We start from the raw sequence: 27538 nt of genomic DNA, 5'->3' as shown, positions 1-27538 counted from the left end.
CCATCCATTCCCAGCAGTGCTGTGAGGTGTTTCAGGTACCCCTGAGCTCAGCCCTGAAACACCCTGAGCTCAGCCCTGAAACACCCATGTTGTTTATGCTGCTCCTTGGCTCGGGCTGATCTCCATCCATAGCTTTGCAAAGGGCAGCAGACCCAATCTGGAGCCTTATCTATGCACTGCACATTTTGAATAACAAAGCCGCTCTTCAGCAAAGCCTTTTTCCTCCCTCCCCTGCAGGCACTGTTCCCCAAAAAAACTCCCTTGCACTGCTCTCTCCCTGTGGTTACTTTAACACAAGGGTTGGTTGGGTTTTCCTCTTCCTAAGTAGCAATGCTGGAGAAAATTTTCACGGGGACTTTTAGCTCTATATGGTCTTCATACACAAGTGACCTACTCATGTTTGTCCCTTCCCGCTGAGCAGAGAGTGTTTTTTTTCAGGGAGAAAGAAAAATAAATCACCGGTGGTCATGCCTGGCTCACACGCAGGAATGCCAAACAGCCCTCATCTTCTCTTGGAGCATCCAAGTACTGAAAAATTTGAAGGGAGAAGTGCCTACCATGAGGAAACACACATGTAAAGGCAAATCGGGGTCCTAAAAGGAGCTTCCTTCCCAGATACGGGAGGTAAAAGCAGGAAATCCTCACCACCAAACCATGCTGGGAGAGTCACATTTACATAAAATCACTGACAGTTCCTAGTGGTGGCCCTTTCCTCCCCCCGTGGGAAGTTCGCTGCGTGCAGCCACCACCACCACTGTATGTTGCACAACCCCTCTTACTGTAAGATCGGGGAGATATTGGCAAACGACTTTGTACTTTGCATTTGCCCTTTGTGCAGCTTCCTTCTCCTCGCAAGACGTGCGCGCCGAGCCCAAGATGAAGGTCGAGTTTGCTCCGCTCTGTCTGCCGCTGCAAAGGAGGCTTCAGACTGCATCTGTGGTTCAGTGGGTCTTCAGCTTCATAGCTCTAGGTAAGAGATTTCTTCGTTTACTTTCTATTTTTTTTATTATTTATAGGAGTATTTTTCCCCTTGCAGGAAAGGCACCACATATTCCTGTCACAAAAGCCAAAAGAGCTTGGACTGAGGAGGGAAACTGAGTCAGGGGGTGAGCAGACCCTAGATATCCTACAGCAGGTTAGTGCAATGCAAGGCTAGGACTGGCGCCAGGCCAGGGCATTGCTGGAGGCCTGGGGGAGAAATAAGGGCGGCTTTTGCCCCAACCTCAAGAGATGACTGAAGAAAAAAAAGCATTAAAAGCATCTTCTGGGATACTGCAGTGAATCCCAGGCCACTTTAGGACAAGCAATTACCATCAGCCATGCAGATCAGAGTTGTTCTCACGTGTCTCCACTCGTCTCACTGTATGATAGTGTCTTTTTTAGGAAGAGCAGTATGGGCAGCTCTGTCTCACTAAAGCAGCTTCTTCTCCTCATTTGCCACCACTCACTCTGGTTGCAGTGGCACTGGGGAAGTTGTGCGTCTGTGTGTCTGTGTGCTTGGGCACGTCTGCGGGTCTTACACAGAAGCTGAACCTGTGGCAGGGGTTCAGCGTCTCCTGCTCTTTAGGTTTAATCTGCTCCTGGTCTAAGGTGCTGCCCTGCTCAGGGGTCATCATGAGAAATCAGATCAGCAAACTGGGACCCTGACAAACCTGCTCCTGCAGAGAGGGTATCAGGTGAAAAAGAGAAAGAAGCAGTTTTGGATAGGAGGAAGTCAGAAGATGGGAAACTTGGTGCCAGATACCAGAAGATGCAACTTTTCCAGGGTGAGGGGTTTACAGCTAAGCTAGAAGGTGACGTTCTCCCATCATCCCTCCAGCCATGCCAGCTGGCTTCTTAATCTGAGACGGCTTGGTCTTTGGTGTCTGTGGAAAGTTATCATCTTGTTGTGGTAAGATAGTTGTTAACTAGTGTTGGACACACAGAGACCTGAGGTTGCAGGTCTTGGGCACATACAGGTCCTGGCACATAAGCACCCCCAAAACAACATCTGCAGAGAGAGCATAGGCTATGCTTTTGAAGCTTCATTAAGTTTTTGAGAAGTCTCTTTGCAAATCCTGCTGCAACTACCTCTGCACCGGTGTCTCATGGGCCAGATCTCTGGGACATAATGGTCCAGATGGTGTGGCTATTCGTAGGCCCATGCTGAGTAACACTCTGACAAACTGTTCTTGGACACAGGCCAGGGAACACTGCTAATAGTGAGGATGGGTGAAGCTGCTCTTTGCTGGCAGAGAAGAGAATTAGCAAAATGGACATGAGCTGAGCAATGCCATTAGCCCACAGAGTCAGCAAATGGGCTGTGCTGAGACGCCTAGGAGAGACAGAACTGGTGTGTCTCCTTTTGGTTGTTCTGAGACAACCCAGAGATCTTCCCTCTCCAGATGGAGGGGAATATTCCGGAGTGACACTGGTATGTCTGGTTGAACTGCTGCAAAGCATGGTTAACGTATTGCAGAGTGGGGCTGCTTAGTGGACTTATGTCCACCTGGACACACCTGGGACTCATGTTATAAGTCCTGAGGCTCTTCTAGTTCAGAAGAGATCCCAGCTGTGATGAATTTTTCCCCTAAATATTGCCAAGCACGGAGACTGCCTTGCAGGAGGCCTGATGGGCTTTGTTAGCAGCACAGGCAAGGGGGACTCTGGAAGAAGCCATGCAGCCCTAGACCTGACTGGTCAGGCTAGCGACACACAGGGTGCCCTGTGGCTCCCTCCCAGCCCCAGTGTGCCTGGGTTTCTTTTTGGAGCACTTGGGAATGATGGGGTGCAGTCAAGATGTGACCATGATGTTCAGCCAGGCCATCAACAACACGTCACCATTCCCAGCATGAATGCAGTCTGGGCTCATGGAGTTTTAATGGTTCTTTCAGCAAAATAGCTTGCACTTTAGGCAGGCACAGTGGGTGCCGGGTCAAGTTGCCACTTGACTTTTCAGTGACGAAAACGAGGAGCGACTGCTGGAGTCAGCTGAAAGGTAGAAAATGAGTGGGAGGGAGGAATCCTCTGGAGTTTCTCCACAATTGGGTAGTAACATGGAGCTGCTCAAGACACAGGCTCTGTCTCCTGCAGGGAGATGTAGTTTGCTGTGAGCAAGGATGAACCCCCATACTGAGCACTCCTGGGTGACTGGACTCCCAGAGATTACTATCTTCCTCTAGAACATTTTTGCTCTTTTTGCTTTGATTTTGGCTTTTGTGGCACATTTTGAAACCAAAAGCAGCTAAAAAAAAATCATGGGAAAGGTATAAGCAGGGTCATAGCTAAATGTGGAGTGATTCCATCTGGTTTGTTTCTTTTTCCAAAGTTTCTTTAAGCCTGGAGCTTTCCCACCAGAAAGTTCTCAGTTTTAGCAACTTAAAAAGCTCAGTGCTAAGCGATGCCCTCGGTTTTATCCGACAAGCTGCTGAGCACACACCTTGTGCTGCAGCTGGTCATAACCCTCAGGCTCAAAAATAAGACCCTCCATGAACAGGGCTTGCTCACCGGCTGCTCTTCTCTTTCTGAGGAGGACTCGTGTTTCTGCTGCCAGATAAAGCCTCTCAAAAACATGCAATCAGTCAGTGCCAGACATTTGCAGGGTTCTTTGGCTGAAGAGCCCACTGGCAGCCGTTGCTATGGTTGTGCAAATGTGCTCCTGCAAGAGGAGAAAGGGGCAGCTGGGGCATGCAGAGCAAGGGGCTCATTCATTCTCCGCGGGGCGCTGGATGAATGCAGAAGCTTGACCTTGCCTGTCTCTCTCAGCAGGCAGGCGTTATCCACGCTGCCGGTTTTCTCAAGGATGCCCCTGGCAAGGGCACCGGTGAAAAGGGACGAAACAAAAGGTGCCATTTACTTCAGATGCCGACAGCGGTTGGAAGAGCGCACAGTGCAAGGATGAGCGTGCAAGCAATGGGGCAGCAACCCCATGGCCTTCCCCACCTGCTGTGGAGAATCTCAGGACTGACCAGTGCCCTTGTGTAATGCGATGGGGCTGGGCTGCTGCAGGCACCAAAATCAGCACGCTGGTGCCCATGCCTGGTCCACTGCTTCCCTCAACCTTCTCTCACCCCCTGGCTCTACGTGCTCAGGCTTAGGGATGAATCTAGTTGCATCTGGGCAGAGAACATGCTTACAAGCCCTTTGGAGAGGCAGGAGATACATGCACGCTCTCTTTGCAGACCCAATTTATCCAGCGCAAGTGACACCCACTCTTTGAACTCTTTCAGTCGCCAGGGCTGGCTCAAAGGGCACGTGGTGCCCACATGGGTCAGTCCACCTTGGCAGTGGAGTGTAGTCCACAGCGTGTGGTAGCCAGGCCTTGATGCTGGACTTGGTTGTGCTGGGTTGCACGGGACCTGGCTCTAGGCTGGCATATGCAGCCTCAGCAGCCTGCAGCTCACAAACCCTCCTGACAAGTGCAGTGTGAATCTGCCCTGCTTTGATGCTGCTGCAAAAGCAAAAACCTCTTTTCAAAGGCTATTTTCCCTTCTTTAGGTTGAATGAGCAAATGCTGGGTTATCAGCAATGTTGGGGCCCAGTACCTCTTTGACGGGGACATGTTCCCTGTTTTGACTTGGACAGAAGACTCTTCCATGTGCTAATAGCCCCTGGCTCACTTAGAGTCCCTGGCATAGGTAGTATGTGAAGTGCCCATGGTATTGGGCAACCATACTGCAGGGCTGATCTCTCTGCAAAAAAAAGGCACCAGCAGCTGCCAAGATGAAGGGTCTCCTCTATCTATGAAACTCTTCCTCTCTCTGGCCCATGCATCCCAAAGCTGCTGTGCCTAACCATTCAACAGACACATCCTGGAGAGCATCCTCCACCACTTGGATTGTTTTCATTCAGGAAAGAAAATGCAGCTTGAAAAGAAACTACTCAGTGCAGGAATCTCTCACAAAATACTTCTCTTTTTGTCCCAGGAAATGACCTGCCTTGCGAAGGACTCCATTGCATCCAGACAGATGTGTCTTGTCTTTGCTGACTCCCTTACAGCTATGGAGACACAAGATGCCAGGTTCTGAAGCACAATGAAATGCTTCAGGAGCATCCTTAGTCAATGGGCTGGTTGGCCTCACAGACAACAGCTGGGTGTGAATCTTGGTGGCCCAGCAATCCAGGAACATCCTATGACTGCTTCATCACATAGTCTTACCATGGATCTCCTCAGAGAAAGTTCTTGGCGTCTTGCCTGAACAGAAAGTGTAAGATTTAGTGTCTGTATGGAGCTTTCCTTCTTGTTAAGAGCCATTTCGTTGATGGGATCTCTTTCCACTTCCCATGGTAGTGTGGATAATACACCAGATAATCCCAGCCCAGCCTATGACTATCTGGCCATTTTCAGCCAGCTGAACTGATGTGATTGCAAAGGCACACCTGATGCCCTCAGACTCTCTCTTAAGGCTCATAGTGATGCCCTCTGTCTTGAAAGGACTGACTCTAAGAGTTTAAGCCTCTTCTGTACTTTATTAGTTCTGGGCTTCCCTGGGACATGGACAGAGATTGTATTCTAACACTAAATCATCTGACTGAGCACCGGGCAATATTTGTGCAGACCGTTGTTTTTTAAAAAAATTCAGTTTGCCTGGATGGGCTCCCCCACAGGAGTCCAGACCTCTGCAGCGAGAAGATGAGGATCACATCTGCTTGCTCCAGCTTGCATCTGCATGCCCCTGCACCCTCAAACCTGGTTGTTCCTCCTCAACATGCAATCTCACTCTGAAAGATCTCAGGCTGGGACTGGAAACGAGGGATTACAGGGACCCAAAGGTGGAAGGTAGATAAGGTAGCAATGCTACTACTGAATACTGAAGGTACTTCTCCCCTCCTGCTCCCTTAAAGAGCAAAGGTAGCAAGACAAGCAGTATTATAACCACATCACATTGCCATTTGTGTGTCTGATAAGCCTGCAGTCCCCATCCACGCCATAGAGCCTGTCAAGTGACAATTCAGTTGTCCCTACATTTCCTACCACTGCAGCAACCTGTCAGCCAATTGGGTTCAAAGACTAGTTTCTAATGAACGGTAGGCTTGGCAGATTTCTCCCCCCATGACTCAGACTGTCCTCTATTCCAGCAGCATTTCCGAGACCCAATAACCCTTCATGAATTCTTTCATGGGCACATTGGGTTGTACATAATCTGCAGTTTGGCCCCAGAAGGGAGAGATCTACTTAGCTTCCCCAGCCAAGGGCATAATGCCATGTTCTTTATAGTCTTTAAAGTGCTTGTCTGGCAGGTAGCCCAGAAAATGACAGTTGTTTGTAGGAAGGAAGATGCTGAGGGAAACGTGGCTCTCATCTGGACAGCTCTGAAGAGCTGCCTGTTCCAAAGAGGGGCAGAGAAGAAACTCTCATCTTTCTGCATTGGGCTTACCCGACTCCCAAGCATGGGGCCAGATTCCTGTACCACCTCACTGCTGTATCGCCTATGGCTTTGTGAGCAGCTCACCTTGATCTCAGCAGATGCGTTGGCAGAAGGTGATGTGTTCAAGCCTCTAGGAGAAGACCACTTCATCTGAAGGAGTCCCACCTTCTTGTTTGCTCTATACCCTTTCTCTCTACAGCTTACAGGAGGAACAGCCCAAACCACCTTCAGCTTGGTCTCTACCTCCATGCCTCTCAGGCTCTCTAAGTCTTCACAAGACCTAGATGTGGCAGTTTCTTCTACTGAGACTCCAGAATGACCCTTCCAAACATGCCCATGGGTTTGCTATTTGGGGTCCCATCATTTTCCCATTTCCTCCGCAGAAGCTTTGTTCCATTAAGGCCTTTGAGACATAGATGATTACATCTTTGGTCAGAGACCCATGTTGCTCCGTGTCTCTTCCTTAAAGCAGAGCTGCCCACAGGGTCTCTTGTAAAGGGAACAAGAAGCAAGAAAAGAAAGAATAAAGCAAAGATTTTTGGAAATAACCTCACAACACAGAACATTTCTCTACTTGTCAGCAATCCACTCTGCTTTGTCCTGCGGAAAATAAGCAGAAGAGGTAAGGACATGGCTTTAGGCTGTCTTTGCTGTTCTGTCTTTGGGAACACAAGACAAACCATGGAGGAAAGGGAGTGTATGTTTCCCATTAGCTACTGATGTTGTTTACACTGGTTGAGGAAGGATTGGGATTTATGTGTATACAAACAGATTTTAGCTACTGAAGCTTCTGAATCCATCCCTCTAGCCCTTAACTTAAATGGATGTAAGATTTGGCAATTTCTCAGGTGAGAGGATTATTTTCGGTGGCTTGGAAAACAGAGAGACTCAGGACTTAAGAAGTCATCTGTGCAACCTAAAAGAGGCCAAGGTGGCACTGGTGAAGGGAACCCTGCATGAAGAAGTCGAAGGTAGCATAACTGATGCCAGAGCTCAGCGTGGGGACTGGACACAGCTCCGAGGAAGCAGTGATACAGCTCTGTGACAAATGTGCTTGGACTGGTAAACCAGAAATCTTGGTATCTAACCCATGGCATCATACTACATTTGTTATGCTTTCATCTAAGAGTTTGACTTATAGAGGTCTGCAGGGAAACTGGGACTGGGTTTGGCTTGGGTGCAGGTAGTAGGATTTAACTGTACATTTTCTGAAACTCTCCCATCTTTTTGATCCCATCCACAGTACCTTTCAGACTTATAATCTGTACTGTGATAGGAATGGCCTCCTGTCTCATAGAAGCCAGGGCACTATGAGATTTGGAAAGCACAGTATTAAGATTGAGTGAAGGTCTTTATGTGCAAATTCTGCCCTGCATGAAGTTGAACTACAAATGAGTCCAAAAAAAAAGAAATAATAATTATATAATCGCAAGATAAAGCCTCACTTGGAGGACGAGCACATGGATTTGAACCAGAGCAACTCTTTTTTTCTTGCAGAGTGTACTTTGGGCTTTGCATGGTGTAATAAAAAAAGAATTAGATATTGCATAATTTTGTAGCAGGCTCAGTGACCTGGCTCACAGGTGAAGTAAAAGCTCAACCTATGGAGAGTTCCTTAAGCAGCATTTATTTTTTTTTCTGGCCCATGGAGCCTTTTTAAATGTTGGATGCTATTTTCCTCGAGTGTTACAAAGACTGAGTTTGTGGCACACCAGAGGAGTGGTGCCAGGTTGGGTGCAGCAGTTCTTTGTGACCTGGAGGTTTGCAGAGGAGAGCACTGGCACGTTGGACCTGTTGCTATGTGGGGAGCTGCTGTGTTTTTCGATGCACTGTTTTTAGTGCTGCCTTGCCTTTCTGTTAAAATGCTGCTTGACCCAGTGTGTTTATCTGCACGAGGACATGAGATCCTATTTCAGCTTTAGGGATCTGCTAGGTTATTGCTTTTTCTGCAGGAGTTCCTAGCGCTGTCATAACAACATTTTAAAAGGGGGACAGGGATTTGTTTTCACACATAAACCTTTAGGATCAGGGTGACATATCACAGATGGGCATGTTTAGCACACAAAAAAGACTGTGGACTAGGTAATGCTTTCTGTTAAATAAAAGCAAGTAGGAGGTTCAAGGAAGCTCTCAGATGAGAGCACTACGTGCCTCTTCCCTAATGGGCCTTGGATGAGATGAACGGGAGATGGCAGATGCCACACGATGTCTGCAAATATGAAAATCCAGATCTCAGATAACTGCATTGGTATGTCTATCCCTCAACTGGAGCTGAGTCTGAACAAAAGCATCTCCACCCCATGTTTCTGTGCCCTTGGTCCTGTATCTGTGATGAGGAACCCAAGAAGAGCAAAGTACGTAACCTGCCACATGATACAGCCATGAGCTGGGGAAGGTGAAGGGCTTGGATGAACATGGTTTTTGGTCAGTCTCACCCCTTCCCAGACAACACCTTGAGGACTAGGGCCAGCCATGGCTTCCAGAGGGACAGATGGAGAAGACGCAGCTCTGACTGCTATTTCCAAGTCGCCTTCTAAGGCGTCTGCTTTGCCATGTGGCAGCTTGTTGGTCATCAGTGCTTCCCGGTTTCTGTGTAGACAGACAATGCTGGGCTTAGGTGGGATGCAACATGCCAAGTGATGTGAGTTTTCATGCAGACATTTCTTCTCTTCTTCCCCCTGCAAAGACACAGTCTATGAGGGAGAAGGGAGGTAGAGGACAAAGTTGAGCCTTGACCGGAAGCCTTGACTTGGGAATGTCCCAAGTCATTAATGACTTAGGGAATGAAATAGAACATACTAATAAAATCTGTGATGACATCAAGTTGAAAGTATTGAAAATCCTCTAGAGGTTAGGACTAAAATTTAGAGTGAACCTGGGAAAGTGAGGAAATGGTCCAAAATCAATAAGATAAAAATTGTTAAAAAGCAAAATCTTATACATGGGAAGAGAAAAAAAGTCAAAGACACTAATTCAAAACAGATAGTGGGCAGCTAGGGACAAAGCAATCAGGAGACTCTGCAGACAGAACACAGTTTGCAGTTGCTGCAAAAAGGCAGATACCATTAGGGGGCATGAACAGGAGTCTCGGGGTAAAACATGGCAACATGACATAACCTTTACAGAGGTCAGAGTGACTTCGGAGAAGAGCAAGACAAGGAAAGGATGCACCTTCTTGAGGGAAGAGGGGGATGCACCAGCTTTGGGGAAAGTAGATGTTTGCTACAAGGAAGAAGGTGCTCAGCTGAGCTCCAGGTTCCTGGGGCAGAAATCACCTCTTTGCAGCAAGGGTGCCTTTGCATTAATAATATAATTAAGCAGTGAGCCCAATGAAGGCTTGGGCTCCATCCAAGGGCAAAAAAGATCTTTCCTCTCCCAACACCTGTGTAATCCACGCTGCCCACTGACTTCCTCGCTCTTTTTCTCAGGACTGTGCTGCATAGCTCTCTTCATCTGCCTCTTCTTCACACGTTTTTGGCTGGTCAGTGTCCTCTACGCAGCATGGTGGCTAATAGACAGGGAAACACCCCACAAAGGTGGGAGGCGGATTCATGTCATCCGGAACAGTGTCGTCTGGAGATACATGAGGGACTATTTCCCCATCACGGTAAGTGTCACGAACCTCTCTTATCTCTTACGAGATCCAGGGATCTGTTTTTGCCCTTAGTGTTTTGGAAGTGGGTCTGGCACTCTCATGGAGAGGAGGCCAGGATGTCTGGACAGAAGGCAAGAGGCAGGATTGTCTGCTCAGCTCTCAAGATTACTGCATGACCCAGCAAAAATGTAGTTCAGCACTTTCACAACCACATCCTTTAATACACACTCATTTAACTTTGCTGCATTCCAGGAATTAGGGAAGTCTCCCCTTGCCCATTTCCTATGTGTATATTGCAACGTGCAATGTTCTCCACATTGCCTGGCATTTACCCAGAGCTGAATTTTGACCAAAATCTGAGAGTTCCTGGCTCCCTGCAAGGTCAACATCTCCTTCTGTTGAGGAAGAGGCCAGATGGGTAAAGTTGACTGTGCACTGGGCAGACTCACAGATACTGCTGTTCCCCAGTAAGTGTCCTGTGACATTGCCTGGCATACTCTTAATGCATGTAGCCAGTCTTCACCCTTTAATTAGTACTCCCTTGGTGTGGCATTAGTGCATGGGCTGGTATGAAGTTCTGCCTCAGAGTCAATGCAAATTTGAGCAATGCAGCAAAGCCTAATGTTTCAGGCAAAATGAGAACTTTGCCAACTCACAACCTTGTTACACAGGCAGTATGTCCCACCAGATGTTACTCCTTTTCATCAGAGTGGGAGTGACACTTGTTACACAGTAAACTGTGTCAGTCCAGAAGAGCAACGCCATAGATGTACTTAGATTTGCCTGTGAAAGTAGTACCTCTAAGATCCCCCCAAAAGCACGTGTTGCACCAAGAATATTAGAGCTTTCCATGGGGAGAACTGATTTTCCCTCTCCTCTTTATAATATTCATCTTGTCCTTATACTCCTCTCTGGCTTGGTTATGGACCACTTCATCCAAGATATGTTTTTATCAGGGCCAAAAATGGCCCAAAAACAGCCATAGCGTGACCGGTACAGAGACTGGGACACAAAGAGATGCTCCCCCAAGGCATGGCTTGGAGCTCAGCACAACCTTAGCATTGCTAATAGCAGCTATAGTCTCTTGAGCACCCCTTGGTATATCCACTCCATATATATCCCTGCATGCCATGTTCCTGTACATCAGCCTGTACTTCACCAGGATGCCATAAAATAATGAGTCGCTTGCAAATTTTGCTCTTACAGTACCCACTGTGATTTACTTTTCCCCAGAGATGCACAGAACTGCCAATGTCTTTGAATCCCTGCGCTTTTCGGCGTTGCGTATTGGAGAGCCCTCTGTGAAAAGCTGAGTGCAGGTTGCAAGGGGGATCCTACCTTCATTTCAGACCAGTGCTGCAGAGCCCTGGCTGAGGATGACTGTGGCCATGACTTGTTAGTGGTGTTGTAAATTCTGGTCTTACCAGACCTGGGTGCAACTGGTAGAGGAGATAAACGTGCTTTGTTAGATCGAACTAGACCATTGCCCTACCCCTCCACTGCTAGAGATGGTTTAAATAAATCTATTTAATTTTGTGCTGGCAAATACTCTCACAGCTTCCCATGTCTCAGCTGGTAAACTGCATCTCCCTTAACCTCTACAAAGGCATCTTCCAGAGCAAGACTGCCTGTCCTCTGTGTATCCTAGTGCCTCACTATGTTTCTTTGGTAGTAGAGGGAGGCTGAAGTCCTACAGTGAGTGTAATATCATGATGTATCTCATTGCTGGAGCTCTAATCCAGAGCCTTCACAGTGATTTAAAGGGTTTCTGGCAGGCTTTCAAAGCAAGGCTCCCAAAAGTTATGCCATGTTTTCTGGGCAGGAATGGGAATACATTCTAGCAAAGTTAGTGGTGACTTTTACTGTAAGGGACAGGTAAAATTTTATGAGGTTTTATAGGAAGCATCAAGTAGGTTCCCAGGAAAATATTCTCCAGTCTCAAGATTCCCATAGAAAAATCTAATACTGCTATAAGCTGCTTGTATGGATATAATGGTTTTATATTACATATATTCTATAAATTATCAGTGGCCAGAAGTCTCAGCCTGGGCAGTGTTGGACCAGCCTCTCTCCTAAAACACATCTAAAAGTTCAGTGACACCTCTTTGCATATCCCTCCAGCAGGCCATGACCCCTCCTCAAATGCCACAGCAGCATCAGGACCAGGTTAGGAGCAGGTCTCCACACCTCTGGCCACGCTGGTTTGTCCATCTGTCCTTCCTTCATAGGATGTCACTCCCAGGCAGGGATGCGAGGAACCAGTAAGACCAGCAGAGGGAGCATTGCTACTGGTTTTGGCTGCAGCTCACTGGTACTGAGGGAGGGTTTGGAGGAGCTCTTCTCACTGCTGGTCTGAGAGAAGTTGGAGGGAGCTCCACAAAAAAACTGCGGAAAGTAAAAATAATAAAAAGGATTTAAGAACTGAGTAATCATGTAGTGTAAAAATTTCCCTAGAATAATTTCTCCGTCTTTGATACTTTGTTTGCTCACGGACTTCCTGAGCCAGAATAAGCGTCTTCAGATTTAACAGCCCTTGATCAATGTGTCTCCTAAGTTTTATCATGACATGAACCCAAGCAAACTTTTAGCATCCATAGCCTCCTGCAGCAAGGAGTCCCTCAGATGAGCTACAGGCTGCATGGAGAGCTTCCTGCCTTGATTTGACCTGCTAGTTTCACTGAAACCTCTCCAGGCAGCTCAGCTAAATCCTGTCCCTCTTACCCACGCCATGCACGATTTTATACCCTGCTATATCCTCCATCAGTCATCTTTCTTTCCCAAATGAAGAACCCAGTTCTGCTTGGCTCCTTGGATGGAAGGCATTTCCTATCATAGCTCAGCACCAGCCAACTTCTTTCTAGCAGCTTGGAAGCTAAACTTTCTAAATACTACTTTTGCCACACTATTTGCTGCCCTGCAGAGCTGAGCCAGGCTTGTGGTCGGACCACGAGGGGATTTGCCCAAAGCTCCAGCTAGGAAAGGGTTTTACTAAAAAATAAATCTATTAGGAGGCACAAATCTGGCAATGTAAGCAATTGGTGGATGCTAATTGTAGTCTGGGAGCTCGGTGAGACCCAGCCATGGCATCACCCCATCATGCCAGGCACCATCCCACTGCCCAGTGGAAGCAGTTGCTGCTCCAAGCATTACTGAAGGGAGCTGGGATGAGCCTGTGGAGGTGAGACTGAGGGGACACATGGGGTGGGAAAAGTGGCACAGCAGCTGCTGTGGGCACTGCATTTGTGTATTTACTGAATTTGTTTAGCCTGGGAGGATTAGTCATTCTGGGAAGATTAAATGTGGCTTCTAATCCTCCCAGATCCCACAGCAAACAGCGTGGTCAAGCACCAGTGCTTCGAGGTGAGCAGGCAGAAGGAGCTGCCTGCTCCACTCTGCCCTCTGTTATTTTAGGAAGTGGCTTTCAAATGCTGCCTGTAAAGGTTCCCTGGGCATGTTTGGGGCTGTGGAAGTAGCAAGAGGTTGGGATGAGCATCTGCTATCTGGTGATCTGGTCAGGGTGAATTTACTGTGCTGCTTGTTGCAGCAAATGTCTGTCATGTTTTCACAGCCTCTGAGCATTGCCTTCATAGTATGTGCAAGGAGCACCCTCTGCTGATGTGGCCCTTGCAGAGATGCCACTTCATTACTTGTTTTGTTTTCCCCCTCCTTGGGCTTAAGCCTATTTTAATTGAGGGTTTGGGTCAAACAGGTCCTAGGAATGTTGCGATGAGTTTGAGTGATGAGTTTGAGTGACTTTAAAAGAGAAAAGAAAGCAGGGAGAATCCAAGAGGAGTCCATCAGGTTGCCCAGGAAAGTTACCTTTGCTTCTTCTCCCTTCATTTTAACCTTCTTCAAGTCTTTCTTCTTTTGCATGCCCTCATGATAGGCCTGCCATATATGGGTGAATGAGCTGGATATTAGAAGTGGGGAAAATATCCCAAAAGATGTAGAATGAATTTGTTTGGGATAGACCATGGCTGAACAATGATATCTGCTGTGGGTGGATGGTGCCTCCAGAGAGATATTTGGATACTTTGGACTGTTCTACCTATGCTGTATTCAAAAAGCAGTTAATGCATCTGCCACTAACAGATCTCTGCTCAAACCCTCCTCTTCATTCGCACAGCTCCTTCCCCTCTGGAAGGCATATCACTTATCACCATGGCATGCAAAGCAACATACCCCACATCACAGTAAGAGACTGTTTCTGATCATGAATTCATGCATCAAACGACCAGGTGATTGCACATCTCCACAGTGTCTTCTCCCCTATCCCTATCCTCTCCTGTCAGCATAAGACTGCCATCACTGACCTTCTTCATACAACCCAGGTGCTTTGGGGACCTCAGCTGAGAAGCACCATAGAAATGTAGAAGGTGAGGGTTGGAGCAAAATGGAGAAGGTGTAAGTTTGACAAGAGTCATCCCTACTTTTACCTCAAACAGAAGTTAATGTCTCTCTCACTGACTACAGATGGAGGCTGGATGCTTAGCTTAGCCTGGATATCTCACCTTCAGATCTCTCAGACTAGGTTACAGCTTAAATCTAGCAACAAGAAGCTAAAACTGAAGTTGTAGAAGGACAAATCTTGTCTTCAGGTGCTGTGATCATCAACAGCCTCAAAAAACTACAGTAGGCACTGCCTTACCAGTTTCATTCAAGGCAACCTGAAAAGTGCCTACTGTTTAGAAAAGGTCCCTGTGGTCTTTATCACACTATTCTTCCCTTGTCAAGAGTCACAGGACATTTCTCACCAACCTTGGGGGTTATCTAAGTGCCAGCTGGACCTTACTATCTATAACAACTGGCAGAGTCTCAGTCTCTGGCATTGTGCTTAGGGACTTGCTGTTTTTCTTTCTTTCTTTCTTTCTTTTTCTTTTATTTTTTTTTTTGTTAGCGTAAATAAAATGTGTCATTGGAGAATTAGTTGAACCCTAGAAATTTGGGATGACTTGATCCTATATCTCATTCATTCTCAAAATTGCATAAACCATGACTGAGATTATTTGAGTGTTTTGCAGTTCTGGGGGAGTGTCTGACGTCGTACAGCTGGGATAATTCAAGTGCACGTGAACCAAGCCATCAGGGATATTTTTTTTGTTTTCATAGAAAAATGGTATTGTTTGTAACTTGGGACCTTGTGCTGTGGCCCATGACGTTAAATATGACTTTTAATTTCTGATACTCTTAGTTTACTCTTTTATTGGCTGGAGGAGAGAAGAGGGATTATCAGGACAACAGCAGCACATAGCCAAATGGCCCAAAGCCACTTTCCTCCCCCTGAGGAGATTCTCATCCCATGACCTTGCTTCTCTGCACTTGGGTAACTTTACCATTTGCTTTGACTAAGAGGTAGGCCATAGCTGAGGGCAGACCCACCAGAGGCCTAAAGAGCTGTGTCTTACCATCAATGCTGCCAAGCGCTGTCCTAAGCCCCTCAATAAGGGAGAGCTTCCAAGACCCCAAAAGCAGCATTACACAAGACTGGGGAGGACTCAAGTGGTTTGAGGCTGCCATCTTTCTCCTGCTTGGGGAGTGAAGGGGATGAAGTGCCACCCTGTCCCAATTTAAACCCACCTGCCTGGTCAGACTCCACTATAATTGCTGATTATAGCTGCTGATAATGCTGCAATGTGCTGCAAACACAGCTCTAACCTGGCATTTTGGCACCTGGAGAAAACCCCGGTGCCCAGAGCTCTCTTTTTCTCAGACTGTCCTTCTCAGAGTCTCTCCACTGTTGAGACCTACAGCCCATTTCCTTGGGCAGCTGCTGGTAGTGCTCAGAGATTTGCCCTTCCTTTGGTTTCCGGGCCAGATAAGGCTTTGAATGGATTGTCCACTTCCCTTCTCCTTGGCAAAGCCCTTTACTGCAAGGGGCAATTTCTCCTTCCTTGGACTGAGCTCATTCGGTGAGCTCTTTCATGGAGAAGCTGACTGGGTATTTCATCCTGCATGAGATGCTTTTTGGAGATGTCTGTGTGGATGACAAGGGATCTGAGAGATTTGTTTAGGACATAACTGAATGGACATCTACCCTGCCTTCAGCGAGCAGTGCAGCCTGGTGCTTAAGCCATCACTTAAGAACGGATTTAAGGAAAAGGAGTTTGGGGCCAGAATGAGAAATGCAATAACAGTTTAATTTTGGAGATTCTAAATGAGGAAGCAACTGGCCCACTAACCAGCTGTCCTGACCACATCCTCCTCTGCTCAGTGAATGACTGCTGGGGCAACTCCATGCAGCCCCTGTGTCCTATCACAACATGGTCACACATCCCTGTGGATGTGATGCCATGGCATGTCAGTGCCCTCCCTGGCTGTGGGTCACCATGGTAAGTAGGAACCATGAGCTGCTCATAGCATCTCAACCTGATGCTCTAGTTCCTTGCTTAACCACTTTTAAATCCCTCCAGCCCCACAGACAAGGCTGGCTGGGGCCTGGCCATTGCTTCATCTCCTGGGCTTGCTGGCATAGAGCGTCCAGCCTTCTAGCCCTTCAGACTCGGGGATAATTAACTTTCCTCAAGTGTCTGTGCACCAGCCTTACGCAGAGAATGACCCTTCCTCCTTTCCATCAGGGTCTGAGGCAGGACAGACCAGTGCACAAGGGACAATCAAGAAATCTCAGCCATCTCAAGGGGTAAAATAAAGCAGCCTTGTTAAATTGGTGTTGAATTCCTGTTCTGACATATTCACTCAGAACTGACAAAGCCTTAATTCCAATTAGCTTAATTCCACTCCAAAAAGAATTAAAAACCAAAACAAACACCAAACGAAGGCCAGTTTAATTCCAGCTAAGAGCATCTACTTGGGATGATAATGCGGTTTAACTAATCCAGTTTAAAATTAATTTGGATTAATTTGCTTGAAAGCCTCACCAGTACATGGGCTTTTATCAGAGCTCCTGAAAGCAGGCATATGCATTTTGCTGACATGACTGAGGAGCACACGGAGCAGGCTTCACCCGCGTCTCTGTGGGCAGCAGCCAGGGGAACTGGGCAGAGTTTCACCATGTCTTGGACCTACACTTTGAGCAGACAGAGCGAAAGGGAGTTTCAGCTACCGAGAAGTTATTGGGAGTGCTAAACAACTATAAACATCAAACCAACTCTGCTTGAAGGAACAGCTTTCTACACGTACATTTAGACATCTAAGAAAGGCACTGAAGGCTGAACTGTACTCCTGTTTCTGGTCTATTCTGCTGGTGGCTCAAGCAGTGGCTTCCGTCTTGTTCTCTTCAGAGTCTGTGTTGCTTTTTTTCATATGCATCACAAGCTGGAAAATCTTTCCGGCTCTCCCCCACATCACAGCTGTGCCTAGCCCTGAGGGTATCCCAGTCCTTCCCACCTGCAGGAGTGGACAGCCTTTTGGTGTCCCTGGAGACTGTCATGCCTTCCAGCCTTTACCCTTGCTGTGCAAACACCAGTATTCAAGTTAGTTACCCTCTGCTCCCTCTGTCCTCTGTGGAGACATACAGAGACCTTTTGGGCAGGATTTCTCCATCCCATTGCAGACACCCTTTGTAAACCCTGAGTTACACTTTAAATCATGCACTGAGATCCAAGCAAAGAGTAGACGTTGTCCTTTAAAATACAAGGTTAAATTTATTTGTTAGGAGGGCCAAGATCACCCAACTGGAAGGCTTTGCACTCTGTAGCCAGGCCTCACAACACCCTTGATGAGGGGCTACTACTGTTGTCAGCAGCCATCTCATCCCCTCTCCAGGAGGCCCTTGCTAAAGGGCATAGAAAGCAGGAGCAGATCCCAGACTATCCATGACTCACACCACCCCCTCTGCCCTCCCATTCCCTCCACCACTGCTTTTTGTTCAATATGAACTGAAGTGCTGCCAGCTGCCTCCAGGACACAAACCTTCATCCAAGGGAAAGCTTGGGGAAGCCAGTAAACCCACAGCTCCACTTGGAAAGCACAGCCCTACCCTGATCAGACAACAGCTCTTTGCCTTCAGGCCACAGGTCATTCATGTTAATTCGCCATCCTTCAGACCCCTCTGAGATGAGAGGCTGGTCTTATCTTAACAGGAAAACCTTAGGTTAAGAACTTGTCCTCCTTAGATGTTTATGCACAGATTTGCTTGGCTGGACCCCTAAATCCTTTGACAATTATTAAAAGTTCAACTCACCCGGAAAGAATAGAGCAGCAAATGACACCCCACAGATGAGGAAGTAACAGCTTGCCAACCCAAGAGGGAGGAGAGTCCTTCCCCGCTGTACCTCAACCCCGGGTCTGCAGCCTTCGGAGTAGCCAAGTTACGTAGTTCAAGGCTGGATTGTATAAAACCTGGGCTGTGCAGTGTCAGATATTAACTTTCCTCATGGTTTGGGAACACTGCACTCACAGCCCTTCATAGACCAACTGACCTCTGACAAGAGGATGGAAAGGAGTGACTAAACAGCAGGAACAAGCTACATCAGGGGATCGAGTTACTGCGTTAAACAGTTTCCAGAAGAAAGGTGGTTTAGTGACCAGGGGCCTGACCCAGGGTTTAAGAAATTTTTTCAAGCCTTGTTCTCTACTACAGATTTCCTTCCTGGTCTTGTTCAAGTTCCTTGATTTCTCTGCATGTTGGTCTCATGCCTACCACACGAGGAAAACACCACTGCCTTATCTCCTTGGTTGGCTGTGACAGTAAGCCTGTGAAGGACTCTCAGCCTTTGATCTCATAACAGAGTCATTGCAGAGAGACGAAAGTGCAAACCAAACAGGAAGCTCTGTGCATGCTGCAAGCTCTACCCACAGTTAAAGCTAGCTGAGAAAATGTGGCTCCAACCTGAACTTCTGAGGAATATCCTCAGCCAGAACATATTGCCCAAAAATGAGTCATAGAATCATAGAATTGGCAGGGTTGGAAGGGGCCTCTAGACAGTGTGGCAGAGACTGGGACCTTTCCTCCCCTCTTTAGCTTATGCCTGGGAATTGGCCAGTTCACGACACTGAGAGAGGCAAAGAATTTACCGTGTTGATAGGATTGTCAGCATTATTGCAGGGACAACCCTTGCAGAAGCATCAGCCAAAGCCACCAACTGTTGGGTGACCAGACTCCAAACTTGTAGTTGCCCGTGGATTAGAGCATGGAGTTGGGTGCACAGATCATCCTTAGGCTCCAAAATGCATTTGTGAGTCTGATTCAAAAGGCCCAAATGAGGATTCCAATCCAGGATCATTTTAGACTAGTAGAAATCAAGATTTCAATGGCATCAAGGCTACTAGGGATACAGGGAATCATTTATCAGAAGAGATATGCCATCTGGGGGCGTCATAAAACATCTAGGGTTGAATTTAGTTTTATCTGTGGCCAAAATTAGCCTGGGAGAAACAAAATAAAACAAACACACACAAAACAAGTCCCATAAATAATATAGTATTGCAGTGCAAGACAAAAAAATGCAGTATCTGGAAAGAGGTGTGCATTGCAACAAACAAAATACATCACAGGGTGATCTCAATGGAAAATGTCAAGAGAAAATGATGAGCAACCAGAAATAGAACAGGAAAGGAACAGTTTGGTTATATGTAGCCCGAGCAAGGGCTGCTCATTTCTCCTGAAAGCACCTCTAGAAGCTCATTTGAAAAATGATTTTAAAAGCTAGTTTGCTACTGCCAACATAAATCAGAGCATGGCTACAAAGCAGCCAGTTTGATAGCAGCATAATGAAAGGACTACCAAGAAGACAAGAACCCTTAATATCAATTGATGGAGAAGATCTGTGGTCCACTGGCATCCAGCCTTTCCTAAGGGAAAATAATCTCTCTCCTCTCTTCCTGCAGTTCTGCATTGTCCCTCTCCTTTCATTCAGGTGAGCACCAAGCCAACAGCTCCCTTGGCTGTGATCTGACAGAAGAAGGTGGGAATAGCCACAGTAGGTTTTACGTTATTTTTTACCCAGAATTGTGCAAATGGCAGAATTAATCAGAATAGAACATTTTTTTTCAGGACTCTTTTGCCATTCAGCTTAGTCATCATCCTCACAGCTTTTCCTAATACGCCCTCCAGCCATATTTTCTTTCCCCTTCCAGTTTGCCTCAAGTCAGCATGCCCATAACGGTGAAAATGCAAATACAGAAACAATCTGAGATCCACATTCACCCAACATAACCCACAGCCCGTTCTCAGTCCTGCTCTGACAGTCCATCTAGGCTCTCAGACTTAGTGACGTCCGACACCTCTGAGCATCTCGCCTGCCTGGCTATAAATCACATGGAGATGAAAGGCTTCTTGGAAGCAGAAGATGAATGCAGGAAACATTGATGTCAACTGAGATTATTGCAGAATGAGCAAATCGTGGCAGGGGCCCTGGATACTTCGTAATTCAGCCATCTGCCCCTCTTTCTAGCCATGCATCTGGGCATCCAGGTTGGGCCTTTCTGTCAATTCTCCTCATTAGGAACAGGCACTTGAATGGGCACATGTGTAGAGTCAACAGTGTCTTAGGACAGATGAGATAGTAACCCCAATGTTAGAAAGTAAAATACATCCTCGTGATTAACCTGCTGCTCTAGCAGCTTCTGGGAAAGCACATGCACCATTAGCTGCTCCCTGAATACAGCAGGAATACAACAGTGGAAGGAACAACTCGTTAAAATGCACAAAGCTTCATTTCTTTATGCACACAAGGTTGCTCAGAGAGGCTGTGGAGTGTCTGTCTTTGGAGATACTCAAAAGCCATCTGGATAGGGTCCTGGGCAACAAACTTTAGGTGAGACCAAGCTTTATGGTAAACAAGCTTTATGTGGCAGAAGGGTTGGACTAGATGATCTCCAGAGGTTCCTTCTAACTTCAACTGCTCTGTTCAACTGTTTGTGATTCTGTGAAGTCCCTTTTGAGTTTGGCTCCATAACAGCTAGCCTTGAAGAAGACCTGACTTCCCCAGTGCAGTGAGTGCCCATGGCACCCAGAGGACAGGTGTAAAGGCACTTGTGCCAGCCCAGGTTCAACTTCTGACTGCTTATGCTAGGGTCGCATGCTTACTGGCCACTATTTGCATGCTAAGGTCTACTCAGTGGTGCAGGGCAAGACTGGATTTGTCACACCAACTGCTCTGAGGGTTGTCAGGCTGGTACTTCATTGTCTCCTCCAAAAGATGATCTCGGGGGGGGGGGGGATCACAGCATATTTCACATAAGAGACAGATCTAAAAGGACCAGGAAGATAGTTTTTCACATATCAGACAGCGATCCATGAGACCCTTTGCCAAAGGATGCTATTAAAAATTTTGGGGGGCTCTCGAGGAGACTGGCTGAGTGCTTGAATGATAGAGCTGCTGAGAGCTGTTAAACTGACAGAAATACATCTGGTTGAGCAAATCTGCAGAGCTGGAACTGTGTGGGTCTTGAGACAGTCACAGGGAAATCTCTCTTTTTTGTGTTTTTGTGTTACTTTTCTCTGGGCCCATTTATGGCTACTAGGAGAAGCAGGCTGAGCAGGTCTGAGTCAATATTACACAAATCCAGGCTTTTGGAGGACGGGTTACATCCAGACACTTTCTCTCTTTCCCTTCCCTTTATCCTCCCCAAAAGTCATCACTGCTGGTGGGGACTGAATAGCTGACAAGTGTGTAGTTTTCTTACTAGAAAATGTACTGGAGGAGGCTTTTTAAAGTTCCCAACAGCATCTAGGCTGGCTCAAAACAAAATGAAGAATTGTGCCATTGGGAATGACATTTTTTTTTTTTTGGGGGGGGGGGAAATGAGGCAAAGAAATGCATTTCAGTAAAAAACACTCGAGTTGGTCTAGACCTCCCTTTGAGGGAACTGTGGTGCCCCTGGGGAAGCCCTCCTTGGCCAGTGCTCCTGTGCCAGCACTAAACCATGGCTCTGTCCATGTGTCCAGCTGGTGAAGACAGCGGAGCTGGACCCCCGGAAGAACTACCTGCTGGGCTTCCACCCCCACGGCGTCCTGGCAGCGGGAGCCTTCCTCAATTTCTGCACGGAGGCGTCGGGGTTCTCCATGCTCTTCCCAGGCATCACTCCCCACCTGATGATGCTCTCCCTGTGGTTTCGCATCCCCTTCTTCAGGGAATACTTGATGAGTGGAGGTAAGAGGGGTGGCTGCATGGGGGGACACCTCCAGTGAGACATGGGAAGGGCAGGTGAGTGGGATACCTTTTGGGAGCAGAGATTGAACACCGCAGGGGAGGCTGGGGAAGAGCAGCCAGGGTCTGGTAGCCTCCATCTGTGGCCAATCTGATTCAATGCATGGAAACAACTGCTGGAGGTGGCACAGATGCTGAAGGTGCTCAGTTTGATGCTAAAATTGCCTTCCTAGCTCTTTTTCTCTGCCATTTGATGTACCAGACCCCATGGAGCTGAGGGCAGCACTGGGCGAGACATCATATAATGGCGTTGTCTATGTAGCCCACTGTGACCCCGTATATTTATTTTTTTTTCCACCCAAATAACATTTGGGTTAGAGCAAGGTTGCATGCTTGAGGATAAAAACACAACTTTCTGAAGGAAATGGCAGAAAAGGAAGAAGAAATGCAAACAAATAGGTAAAAATTAGAGAGAGAGGGGAAAGAGACATCAGAGAGATCAGAGGTGCCTTCCTCCCACCATCGATCATCTCTCCATTGGAAATGCTGCTCCTTTATTCATTTCTTTGTGACCAGTAAAAGAAATCTTCAGACCTAAAGCAGCCAAGCCTGCACCTAACTACACTGTAGGGCTATTTGTATGCTAGAGATAAACTGTGGTGAGCTCTGTTTTAGCCTAAAATGAATGGGGATCTTGTTAAGGCGCATGGTGGAGATGGAGGCAGGAATCAAGAGACTAAACTTCAGCATCCAGCTCCATCGGATATACCCTCAGGCATTCATTGCACAGCTTTCCATCTAAACCCTGGCTCCTGCTGCTGGAAAAAATATTTACATGGATGGTGAAGAATCAAAACAGTGAGATACGAGACAGTTACTACAGTTACTGACCAAGGTTTAATCCCTAATGTGAGAGCTGGGTGCATAGCTCATTTGCAGGTTGATTGGATCCATTTGACACAGAGGTGTTACTTACAAAATTATTGGAACTGCCCAAACAGGGATTTTTTTCTTTTTAAATCAAAACCACTTTGCTTTGCCGTTTCTGAATTAAAGATTTCAAATCTTTGTGAGTAAATAACACCAAAGGGCCAAATCTATATTAAGTTTCATTTTAAAATAGTAATATCACCTGAAATCCCTGCATATTTTAACCTAACAAAATGCTTCATTCTGGACTGATTCAGGGTTGGACATGGCTTCATCTGACAACGAACAGAAACAGATTTCCCCTGGGGCCCGACTGCAACTAGTTTTCGGTTTACTTTTTTTCCTGTGCTTTTCCCATTTCTTGCTTCTGGGCCAGGCAGCAAAGCATAGATGGGACGGTCACACAATATGGTTGAACATGAACCCAGCATCTCTTGGAGGAGCTAGGCTGAGCTTGCACAGGAGAACCGTGAAAACGAGGTGTCGAGCACCTCTCCAGAACTAGAGAAATAGGGAAAAAGCTCCCGAGAGAACTGTCGTCTTGTTTGGTTTCACAGATCCCCGTTTTCCTTCCTCTCTGCCGTCCAGGCCTGGTGTCCTCTGACAAGGAGAGCGCATCCCACGTGCTGCGGCGGCCCGAGGGGGGCAACGCGCTGACCATCATTGTCGGCGGGGCGCAGGAGGCGCTGGACGCCCGGCCGGGATCCTTTGTCTTGCTGCTGAGGAAGAGGAAGGGCTTCGTCCGCTTGGCCATCGAGCACGGGTGATGCAGGGGAGGGAGCTGGGGAGGCAGCACGAGGCTTGTCAAGGAGGGGGTCACTGCACCGATTTGGGGCGGGGGAAGGTGTTTGCACCCCTTCTCGAGCCCCGGGGCTGAGCTCTTGTGCCTTGGCCCCCCCCATTCCCTGCAGCACCCCACTGGTCCCCATCTTCTCCTTCGGCGAGAACGAGCTCTTCAAACAGGTCAGCAACCCCAAGGGCTCCCGTCTGCGGCAGCTCCAGCACCGGCTCCAGCAGATCATGGGCGTCTCCCTTCCTCTCTTCCACGCACGAGGCATCTTCCAGTACAGCTTCGGGCTCATCCCCTACCGTCGGCCCGTCTACACTGTGGGTAAGTCCCTCCAGGACAGCTTCGGGCTCACCCCCTACCGCGGGCCCGTCTGCACCGTGGGTAAGTCCCTCCTCGGCAGGCTGGCGTGATGCCGACCGTGCAGAGCCTCGAGGGGCTGCTTGAGTGGCCCCACAGTGAAAGCAGAGCTTTTGCATGCTGAAGAGACACGTTTCAGGTCGCTTTGCCTCCTGGCTAGATCACCGCTGCAGCTATGGCTGTGTCAGCAACTTAAAGAAATTGCTCTTGGGGTTCGAGGGTGAGCCGTGCAGCATGGTTTGCATCCATACACTCTTCCTCCTTGCAAAATGCCCGTGTCCCTGCCGTGGCCCTGTTTTGCTCACCAGCCTGGACATACCCTCTGCTTAAAGGCCCCCAGAGCGAGGTCTTGGCTTTCATTAAGATAGCAATATTATCTGGCAGCAGTTGCAAACAAAAACTTAAAAACACGTCTGGAAACGGCTTCCCGAGCCTGCAGGTGGCTTGAAACTGTAGCTGTCCGTGCGGTGATTTCACAAGCTCAGCTTAGCACGGGAACTGGACATCAGCTGAAGGGGAGCAGGTTTAAAGCAGAGGGGATAACACGGAAGGTGAACAACATGTACCCCCCCCCCATGTGCACAGGGTTGCTCAGCTTAGGACTGAGAAAGCCCAGAGTAAAGGCAGCTGCATTGCCACCCCAGGGGATAAAACCCCATCTCCCCATAGCAGAGGGGTAGCTGCACTTCTGTGTGCTCACATGCCTGGGGGAGACCAAATTTCACAAAACTCATTGGTTTTGGAGAAGTTTCTGCAGGTTTCACCACTGCTCTGCTCAGCCCATGAGCACGGGCTGAAGGTCTGAACAAGACTAATTAAAGAGGCTGGTTGGAAAGGTCAGAGCTCACCCCTGTTGATTAGGTTTGACAGCCAGCAATTACTTCTAATTGTTTTACAACCTGTTTGCCTTGTCTCGATGGTTTTACAAGCCGCAGGGTGTCACAAGGGCTCTTCCTTAGTCCAAGGAAGAGCAGCCTTAGGCAGCGAGCGATGAAACTCATCACCGCTTGACAAACACGATTAAAGCGAGACCCAGAGCAAGAGAGGTAACTTGGGACTCGATGCCTCAGTTTCCCCGTCCACAATGGAGATTCCCAGGGCAATATGGGAACGTCTCGGAAAACCAAGCCCAGATGTTAAGTTGATGTTGAAAGGTCACCAACAGCAGAGCTGGGATTTGAGCCTCCACCTCCCTATCTGCTGCCTTCCAACCTCCCAGACAAATATGACTGGTCATATTAATCCCCCCATGGAAAGATGGGCCCAGTCCTGTACTAAGTTGAGAAAAGCACCCAGACATGCCTGATGCCGAGGAAGTTGTGGCTCCTCCTAATGTCTGTTGTTTTGCAGTTGGGAAGCCGATTCCTGTGCAGAAGAAGCACAACCCCTCCGAGGAAGATGTTGATCGAATACATCAGAAATACTTAGATGAATTGTCCAAGCTCTTTGAGGAACATAAAGCTAAATACAACATTCCTGAAGACAGACACCTTGAATTTATTTAGAGCTCCTCATGTGAGTTTAAGCCACAGGCTTCGAGCTCCAGCTTTTCCTCTGTCTCTGGGACTAATTCACAACCTTGCCTTTGCTGCAGTCAACATATGGTTGATGCAGTGTAGGGAGCAAGACTTGATTTTCCCAGCATTTGTGTGGATCTAGAGCCTGCTTTCATATTCTCTCTGTAGGACACACAGAAAAAGTGAAAAGAACAACAACAACAAAAATCCCATCCAAACCAACTCAACACTATTAAAACGCCTCTTGAAAATTTAAAATTTAACGGCCAGGTTTTCAAGATATTCCCAGATACAAATGAATTATGAAAACTTTCTTTTGCATTTAATTCAATGCCATTTTCTCAGGATAGCTAAGGAAAGGTTCATTTTGGGAAAAGTCCTCAAAGATATCTACCCGGATATCTAGGCCTTTGCTGCTCTCTGAGTTCTCTGACTTCAGAGAAAATTCACAGCTTTTTTTTTTTTTCTATGTAACAGATGGGAATATCTATCTGACTGCCGAGCCTGGACCAGTTAATGGAAACAGGATGATGAGCCATAATTTCTGCTGAATGTATATATATTTTTAAGTGTTGTTTGTCTGGATTAAATGATCACTGTTCCCTCTGCTTGCTATTCTTTGTGCCTTTAATTAAGGTGGGCTTTTTCTCCCAACAAAAACACAGCTTTTTAGAAAGCTCATATTCCCTGCACCCTCTGCAGCCAAACGAAGGGCTTTCAGCTGACGCTGAAGCCCACCAAAATTAAGGAAAACCTCCCTTATCACGAGCAAGGGCTAGGCAGTCCCCATCTTTGCAGCACTTGCAGACTTGCACGTTACCCTCATTTCATCACATCATATTACAGCTGTGCCTGGACTTAAGATTTACTAACCTGCATTTTTCCAGGTCTGGTGAAATATTGAGGATTGCAGAGATCGCTGGGTTAGCCAAGGCACTAGGACTTGGTATTTTAATGTATATGTGCACCAGGCACCCCTGAACTCATTGACGCTGCTACCGAAAAAGTATATCCAAGCTTTGCGGTAAAGCATGGTAGGAACTCAGGATTCTTAATTTTGTTAATTTGACCCCGGACAGCCTCCACAGAAATGCCTTGGACCAGCTGCCACCACATCGCCACTGGTGTGTTGTGAAAATACGTCTTCCTAAAGAAGAAAGGAACCTCGCTTTCCTGTGTAGCTTTTGAACAAATCCTGAGAGACCACATTCGTGCTTCTCCTTTCCCTCTCCACCGCCCTATCCTGGTTTTAATCAGGGTAATGGGCTACAGAATATGGTACAAAAGGGGGTAGTGCTATATTGTTTTAAAAACTGGATCATTTCTTAAAAAAATACTGTCAGAAGATGGTAGGTGGGAGGAGTGATTTGGGACAGGAAATATGTCTTATAAAGCCCCATTTGGCAGGTGATCAAGGCTTTAAATAGCTACTTCTTGATATCCAGAACTTTATTAAACTCTGCACTTAATGGGATTTAGCGGCATGGAAGTTTTAGGTGGCTGGGAGCCATCTGCTCAGATCGGCTTTACCTTGTCCCTATGGACTTCTCCTACCATATCTCTTGCATCCGGGGTTTTTACTACTATACTGACTATACTGAAGGAAAACATATAGATCTGCTTCTAAACTGGAAATCCTATTATTGTGCTTTATTTTCTTTTCCTTTTCCTCCCTGTTCAGCCGAGATCAAACTACTCCACAGGCTTCTTAATCTGGATGAACTGCTGCAAACCCCTCCCATTCCCAGAGAACAAGCAACAACAGGGAAAAAAAGGATGGAGCGCTTCTTGACATTTCTAAGCATTCCTCCTGTAATCTCTTGCTTAACCCAGTCAAATAAAGCAGGCTGCCTGCCATCATTCCTTACTTCCTTTCTATTAATAGATTTTTTTGCTTTGGCCTTAATTAAGAGCAGAGGTGCCTAAGTAGAATGGAGATTTATGGGTCAGGA

The 27538-nt window shown here is 47.2% G+C and overlaps 1 protein-coding gene across 1 annotated transcript; it reads left to right on the top strand.

Moving 5' to 3' along the window:
• The first annotated feature begins 600 nt into the window (after positions 1-600).
• MOGAT2 (monoacylglycerol O-acyltransferase 2) lies at positions 601-26163 on the top strand. Its single transcript, XM_062578317.1, has 8 exons — positions 601-624; positions 839-970; positions 9776-9954; positions 21791-21995; positions 23511-23685; positions 23834-24033; positions 25420-25584; positions 26064-26163. The coding sequence occupies exons 2-7, from the start codon at positions 877-879 to the stop codon at positions 25572-25574; spliced, it is 1008 nt and encodes a 335-aa protein (XP_062434301.1). The 5' UTR covers positions 601-624; positions 839-876; the 3' UTR covers positions 25575-25584; positions 26064-26163.
• Positions 26164-27538: the final 1375 nt, after the last annotated feature.

The sequence above is a fragment of the Rhea pennata genome, chromosome 1, assembly GCF_028389875.1.
Source record: "Rhea pennata isolate bPtePen1 chromosome 1, bPtePen1.pri, whole genome shotgun sequence".
Lineage (NCBI taxonomy): Eukaryota > Metazoa > Chordata > Aves > Rheiformes > Rheidae > Rhea > Rhea pennata.
Note: the sequence above shows the minus strand (reverse complement) of the source record. Positions and strands in the feature narration are given on the sequence as shown.